An 8,353-nucleotide genomic window follows, 5' to 3' on the forward strand; every position below is an offset into this window, starting at 1 on the left:
CTGACTTTTGCAGTTCAGACAATAACAGAGAGACAGCTTCAGTGTGATTTGAAGCAGAGGCGATTCTGTCTGCCATTTCATATCTGGATCTCGGGAACATCACTGATTATTTATTTATTTATTTATTTTTATGTACTGGAATTTCTGTTTTCATTGACAGGGACAAGAGGGAATTCTGTGACGCAGTGGAGGATCATCCCAACGATTTCCACTCATTTAATACAAGCACTGACGAACGGAACGAAGACAGTGGATATAGATAAATGTGCAGGACGTCCCATAAAGAAGGGAGGAGGCAAGGGGAGTGCTGTCACAGCACCCTCTGGTGGTTCAGGCTCAAACTCACCACAGCGAGTGAGGTAGGCTTTCAAACCAGGACATAGTGGCTTCACCAAAGCATCCTGAGTTTATTTGAACTTTTAATTTACTTGAAACTGCTATGTAACATAAAATAATTAAAAATAATTAATCTTACATAGCTGCAAATAGTTGTATGTGTTTTATTATATAATGTAATGTTTTTATAATTTGTTGATTTTAATTTGCTGCCTTGCGTGAAGCACTTTACGACTTGTGTTTTATAAATAAAAATTAAAACGTTACACTTTACTTTAAGTTCCCTTATTTAGTGTTTATAAGTAGTATACAAACCATTTAACACATGCTTTTTTAACACATTATAATGTAGTTGTAAGCAGCTACAAGGACATTTTAAAGTGTTTATTAATGGACAGTATTTAACAATTATAACTTAGACATTGTTGACATTGTAGACAACTGTTTTATTATATTTTCATACATTATCTGTTTACACAGCAGCCACCACATATGAGTGTCCAAACATACATTAATAAAAACTCAATATATGCATATATAAATTCTAAATAGTGGAAATTAAATCAAAGTGTTACCAATAAAGATTATTACAGGCTTGTGATCGTTTTCATCAAGTATGATTAAGATTTTCATCATACTTGATGAAAATAAAAGCTTTCTTGTAGAAAACTGACAATTATTTAAACAGATTTTTTGAAATCTGTCTGAAAACAATGCAATACAAAAATCAAATACCTATATGTACACTGAAAGAGTTCTTGCGTGTTGTAATCGTTCCTCCTGTCCATACTGCCCATTAAGATATCCCCTCCAAACATGATTCCAATGGAAGCAATAGGGGACAAAATCTAGTGCTCCAGTGCTCGTTCTGCGCAAATATATTCCAAAGTTTATCTGAAGCTAAAGATAAAGCAGACTTAGTTACTAAAATTAAATTCACACTCTTTTTAGTACAGAATTTCCTCTTTGTGTTTCCCCATGATAGTGTTTCCTTACTGGGCTGCGGAGGAGGGATAGTAACACAAAGCTGGAATTTGTACTGAAAAAGATGGCACCTCTGGAAGATAACAACATGAACTGATTAACACCGAGCGCTGAAACCTCATGTTAACTTCAGATAAACTTTGGAATGGAACAAAGACCTCGGGTTTTGTGCCCCCAATACTTACAGTGCAGAAAGACAGCTCTTAATAGTCAGCATGAACAGGGGGAATCATTTGGGCAGACTTGAACGACTGCGAACCTGTCCTTTAACGGCAACCCCTCAAAACAAAAGAAATATTCACAAAGTGAACAACCTTCAAAAGCTGAATACAATTGATTGATATGTCTGCAGTGTTTGTCAGAGAAGAAACAATCCAAAAATCATAATGGTGCAGATCGTCTGACAACTTTCGGTTGCTTTTTCGTTACAAAACATAAAATCTGCACTCTTTTCCCCCAAATTTTCCTCATTCACATAGGCAAGGAGGAGCTACTGTACCAACAGAGGAGTAATCCCTCACTGGCTTCCCAGCTTCGCACTCCGACTGCCAGGGGTTGAACCTGGGTCTTTATGTGAATGCTCTTCTTGTGGAACCACAATGGCAGGGTCTGTTTTTTTTTTGTTTTTCTTTAGCTTTATTGGTGTCATGATTCTCCTCTAAAAAAAAACAACCAAAATTTCTTAAACTGACAAATGCCGCATGACATAAATCTCTAAATATTAGGGAAAAGTTGAATGGCACCTAGAAACAAGACATGTATAAAGGGGCTCTGGAGCTTTAACAAAAATCACCAATGACAATATTCACTGGTATATCAGCCAATTTATTTCAGGATCAAACGACTGTATATCATGTTTAATTTTGTAACTCTCTCATTTGATTCTATCATGATGAGAAAACCCACCGATCTCTCTTTTTTGTGCATATTTGACAACACTCTTGCTGCTCATCTTGATTTCAAGAACTCTCGGGACTCTGTGATGTTAAAGTTCACATTTGATGCAGTTATGGGTGTAACACAATCTGAAAAGGCTTAGAACCACTGTTAGATCACAAATTAGATCGACAGGTGTCAGAGACAGTTATTATTAACACCTTAAATTCCTTCAGGTTTCTCACTACAACAGTATTATGTATAATATTTAGCAGATTCCTCCAGAATTGGCACGAAAGTTTTAGCTAAATCTGTCACTTTGAGCTCTACTGGGTAATTAGTTGGCTATCAAGCTAAAAAAAAAAAAATGCACAAATTAACGTGTATAATAATAAAAATCCCCAAACTGTGAGCTCCATTTGTAATGTACATAACGTTCTTGTGCTTTTCTTCAATAAAGAAAAAGATCACTTTTCTGCCACTGAAGGAAACGTTCACATGATCAGTTACACAGTAACATCCCCATTAGTGAATTCTGGACATCTATTGTCAAGTATATTCAAAGCAAACCATTGCCCATTCATCAGCACTCATTATGGTGGCATGCAGTCCCAGAATTCATGGCAGATACACTGGCAGAATCCGTAGACCATGATCATGACGAGGCTGGCCGGAACCAGGCTCACCAGCAGCACCCCGAGCGTTGTCCTCTGCATGATGAGCAGGTAAACCCCCATGGGCAGCGAGCTGAAGTACAGAAGCCCCAGCACCCACACCAGCGCCCGGGCCGAGGTCTGGCACAGGAGGGCCGCGCAGTTCCACACCGTCCACCTCTGCGTGATGGACGCCATGGAGTCGAGACTGGATGAGCGGTAGCCCCGGTTTGATGTGTGAGATCCATGTGGCTGGTGGGGGAGGTCCTGGTTTGAGGAAGGTGCCGGCGGAGGCTCCATGATGGTGATGACCACAAAGTTAGGGGAGCCTCGGATGGAGGAGTAGGTAGTAGGGGAAGAAGTGGAGGAGGCAGGGGAAGCGGACATCCCATTGCTACCCATCAGCGAGCTCAGGCGCCTAGGGCTGAGGAGCAGCTCTGTGGGCACCTCTTGGTGGAAGTGGAGGTTCCTCTGATTCCTACTTCGGAGGGCCAGTGCCGCCGCCAGGTTGCAGTCATCTGGCAGACTGCTCACCGCCTCCCCTGGCAGTCTGGTGATGTAGCGGCAGAACGGGCACACCACGGCGTTGGGAGGCGACTCACCCAGATCCAGAATCTTCGCGAGGCACTTAGCGCACAGACGGTGGCAACACTCGAGCACCTTTGGCCTGCGACTCCCGAGGTTGTATGCGCAGTAGCAGATCTTACACTCCAGCTCCTCAGTGCTCAGTATGTCCGTGTGGCCACAACCACCACCGCCGCCGCCGCCGCCACCATCCTCAGTGCTTTGCAGCCCGATCATCATCCTATCCCCAAGCTTTATCCTGCCTCAAGATCAGCAGAAAAATCCAACCAAAAGCCCAGGTCCAGGTTCAGCACCGAGGGGGACGGCAAGTTTCCCATAGATGGAGACGGTGACAACGGTCCACTCCACTGAAGGTCTGGGGCTCATTTTGTTTGTTCAACAGGTTCCTGCAGTGTGTGTGTGTGTGTGTGTGTTTGTGTGTGTGTGTTTGTGTGTGTGTGTGTGTGTGTGTGTGTGTGTATGTGTGTGTCTGTGTGTGTGTGTGTGTGTGTGTGAGAGAGAGAGAGAGAGATTTGTGAGTTAATGTGAAAAGCACCTCGCAAGTTCTGGCCTCTGGGATTTGCCTGCCTCTGAGCAGTTGGGGTAACTGAGCTTCGTTTGGGGCAAAAAGCCTTTCATGGGCCGCACGAAAAAAGAGAGAAAGTGAGAGAGATTGAAAGAAAGACACATAGAGACAGGGAAGGGGGAGGGGGGTGAGAGAGGGAGAGGGTGAGAAAGGGAGAGAGATAACTGTTAACACAGCATTAGAAGAGAACAAACAGAGGCGAAGGGACAACAAAGCAGAGCCTGTACAAACCAGAGCTGGAATTTTCGAGCCTGATCTTTTGTTGCTCAGTGAAACTCAGTCCAATTAGTGGCTGACACACACATGACAAATGCACGCGCACACACACACACACACACACACACACACACACACACACACACACAACCTCTTTAACTTCTACGGTGCTCTGTTAATGCTGTGTGGGTGTGTATGTACAAGACATCATGAATGAGTGTGTATCTGGATGACTTTATTTAAGTGTGTGTGTGTGTGTGTGTGTGTGTGTGTGTGTGTGTGTGTGTGTGTGTGTGTGTGTGTGAGGTTGCAGTAAATGGGTTTCTGTGTTTATGTTTGTGTGTGTATTGACTCTGTGTTTGTATGCTTGAAAACGTATGAATGAATGAGTGCGACAGTATGTCTGTGTGTGTGTGTGTGTATGAGAGAGAGAGAAAGTGTGTGTGTGTGTGTGTGTGTGTGTGTGAATGCCTCCTTTGTGCAGTGTTTCATATCACCCTGTTATTTGTCTTCATAAAACAAATATTTGCGGGTAAATCAATTTCATGGCCCCTCCTATATTCTTACATATATTTTTACATTATGGAACTTCTTGTAAAACTCCTGATACTTTAACATGCAATTAAATGCGTCAGCCCCACATCAAAAATCTCAGAATTACAATCTGGTTTTCTATATATAATTTAGACTCTTGTCCGATAATAATCAATTAAAAATACTAAAAGTGGCTATAATCGATAGTTTTACAATAACAATATATCAAATGATAATGTGTAAGGGATAACTCATAGTGATGAACCTATAGAGAATTATCAGCTGAATCTGCAGCTCCCCTCGGCTTTAGAGAGCTTTATAGTGAGTCTCAGCTCATTGTTTATCTGTCCGGACCCCGACTTTACTGTTCTGGTTCACTCTCACCGTTCTCATAGCATCGTTTTTGGCCGCAGCAGGCAGATGTTTTCAGAGGAACAGCTCTAAATAGCCACTGTCCGCTACCTGCTCAGCAGCAAACAGGCAGACAGACACAGTCAGAGACCAGCTGGTGAAAATGGTGGAGCATTTCACAGTTAAGAGCCAGATTTTTCTCTCAGGAGTTGGTGGAGACCAAAAACAGAGCTAAAAGAGAGGGAATTTTGGACTTGCATTCATCAGGTGGATGCAAACAGCGCTCAAAATGAATGATTGTGTTGCTTCCTAAGTGATTCCTGTAAGTGTTGTTTTCACAACTTGTTTCTGCTGCTCCCAAGTGGCCAAAAAAGAAAATAAATCTGTTATTGCATAATGATCAATAAGAAAAAATATTGACCGGGCCTTCAACGACCTAAAAAAGAATTTAGGTACTGTTCCAAACCTGTAGAAAACTCATCAACGTCCATGTGATCCTCCTTCTGTGATACCATTTTAATGGAGATGGTCCATTATCTTTATAAGTGCCCTCTTGTGGTCATGTGAATAATGACCATCCTCTCTCAATGGCAAAGGCAGATGGTGTGTGACGATGTTACGCCGCCGCGAAACCTCTTAGGCGGATAAGTTGGGGTGGATGGTCGGGTGTAAAAAGTAGAAAGTGTGGTTTGTATCCTACCGACAGTCAACACTGGTTTGTTTTCATCCATAAAGGCAATCTTTCCCAAACCTTACCCAAGCACGTCTAGTTTCCTAAACATAACCAAACCCTTAACTATAGAGATGGTAGATTAGAAAACACTCATATGTCTCTTATGAGTCATATGTATACATGGGACCTGCTGTTTTAAATAAAACCACAAGGATTTAAATGAAAAATAATATGTTTGCATTAAAAAAAACATTTGTAACTTAGCCATAGTGTGATATCACACTAACCTGGTTGAACCTAAGGTCCGCGATTTTGGTCAAAGTTAATGTTTTGGTCGTGGCTACAAGCGAATCAAAATCAAACTACCCAACTACAGTCCACAGCTGATCCTTAAAATATCCAAGAAAAGAAATGTTTGTTACCTTTCAAAACAGCTGCGAGGGTGCGTGGAGAACGGGCCTGTGGATGTGAATATGTGTCAGAATTGGTGGTCTGGTGTGGCGTGAAGGAGTGGCCCTGGCAGGGGAAAGTGGAGCAGGTCATTGTTGGAGATCACTGTTTGGCACTGAGCTCTGATCTTGATTCGGGTCCAGAAACAGTGCAGGCGGCGGCAAAATGGGTCATCATCTCTTTGTAGTCCTTAGTTTCTCTGTTACTCCCCAAGACGGGTGCATTCTGACTCCATTGTGTGTGGCAAGTGGCCCAGTCTGCAGTCTCTCACACAGGCTGCATTCATGTAACCGATAGTTTGTTTGCCTTATGAAGGGTTTAGTCAATAAAATGTCAAAAATAAAAAGACAATTGCCCATTACAACTAACAATAGCCTTATACAATGATCTCAAAGTTTGTAACTAAGCCAGTTTTGATGGCCTCTGTGAATGCAGGTAGTGCATGTTCATGTTTGGGCTGGTCTCATAGTGCAAATTGAATTGAGTTTGGCAATTTGGCACATTCAAAATGGAACATTTGCGACCACAGTTATGCTCATTGTTGTACTTGGCTTCGGTCATCATAGTGTGTGCACAGCGTTGGTCACCACCCCATACCTGATACACACTGCCTCCTGTGTAGCAGTTGTTTACGCTCTCTCGCACCGTGCGATGAATCAGGCACAAACCGTCACTTTTTGGCTCCAGCCGGTCGTTTATTCCGATGACAACAGAGTGATACTGGGTCTCTCACAGCCAACCTAGTGGTAACAAGCCCCGGAAAATGCTAAAACAAAGAAAAGAATAGTTTAACTAACTGTTAGGTAGCAAGTTTTTTTATGAAGCTTTAATGGTAAATGATAAACGGACTGCTCTTATATGGCGCTTTTCTAGTCTTATCGACCGCTCAAAGCGCTTCACTCTAAATGCCACATTCACCCATTCACGGACACATTCGTACAGCGCTCCTTTCTATACATATGGTGTTTTCTAAACACACACACACAAACACACACTGGGGGCAATTCGGGGTTCCAAGGACACGTCGTCATTCGGACTGGAGGAGCCGGGGATCGAACCACCGACCTTCCGCTCTACCTCCTGAGCCACAGCCGCCCACAAAAATCAAGATAACAAAGTCAGCGATAAAGTGGTGAGCTCAGCAAATAAGCGAAAAAACTGCTCCCAGCCAAAATCGCCATGAAAGCGCTGCTGCAGTAACTGGACTCCAGTAATTGGACAGCATTTATACTAGCGTGCCATGAGCCAATCAGCTCCCCTGAGTGTTAATTGGTAAATTGGCTTGTTTAGTTCATCTCCAGAAAGTTTGATGGACACGTTTAGGATAAAAATGGGTTTTCCTGGCTGTATAGGAGGGTATGTGCGTCAATTACTGTGTAACTAAGCTTAGCGTTTGTACCTTGGTTGTAACTATCGGATGGGTGGGTGTTTTAATACGTGTACCTTTACTAGACGGCAACATGTGACTCAGCTGTATTCTCATTGTAACTTGCATTAACAGTATTTGCAGGCTTGTTGTTTATTTCTTAGTGTGAAAAACTAACTGAATTTATATTGTTATTATATTATGGTTAATTACAGTGATATTTCTGTTCGCCTATTCTTATATCTGTCTTATTCTGGAAACCCCATACACACCGACTGTAAACCAGCCCGCTGGTCAAGCACCAGAAAACTTCTCGTTATATTCGAACCGATACACCACAGTGATTACAAAATCCACACCCAGTTATATCTATTTAGAGATCCCAAACACGGTCACATTTAGTGTACTGATAAATGCGTCTTTACTGTGTCGTTAACATCGTACCGTAATTGTGAGGAGTTCTGTTTAGAGCTGCAGGAAGTGATTTGTGACCACTAGGGGGCAGACAAAACAGCCCTGATTTTGCCGATCTGCTCGTAAAGCTGCCCCGGCAGACACGTTGACGGACGGTTGCCCATTTACAATATCCAGCAAAGACGGAGCGACATTACCGATGAATGGAAGTCCGATATTCACAGCTTGTTTAGCTCCGGTTTGCGCTCCCTGAACTCAGGAGAGAAACATCTCGGCCTACTAACCTGCTGGATTTCTCGCCGCAAACTTTGTCCGTCTGCTGTCTAGCGCAGACTTGTGTATCATAAATG

The 8,353-nt window shown here is 42.8% G+C and overlaps 1 protein-coding gene across 1 annotated transcript; it reads right to left on the reverse strand.

Moving 5' to 3' along the window:
• Positions 1-2,789: 2,789 nt before the first annotated feature.
• Positions 2,790-3,653, reverse strand: rnf182 (ring finger protein 182). The gene has a single exon (XM_040143801.1). It carries the CDS (start codon positions 3,651-3,653, stop codon positions 2,790-2,792), a length of 864 nt encoding a protein of 287 aa, XP_039999735.1.
• Positions 3,654-8,353: the final 4,700 nt, after the last annotated feature.

Source organism: Xiphias gladius, chromosome 14, assembly GCF_016859285.1.
Source record: "Xiphias gladius isolate SHS-SW01 ecotype Sanya breed wild chromosome 14, ASM1685928v1, whole genome shotgun sequence".
Taxonomy (NCBI): domain Eukaryota; kingdom Metazoa; phylum Chordata; class Actinopteri; order Istiophoriformes; family Xiphiidae; genus Xiphias; species Xiphias gladius.

What these genes read in the sequence shown, in the direction of transcription:
- rnf182 (XM_040143801.1), bottom strand. Translation starts at nt 3,653, where the DNA reads ATGATGATCGGGCTGCAAAGCACTGAGGATGGTGGCGGCGGCGGCGGC.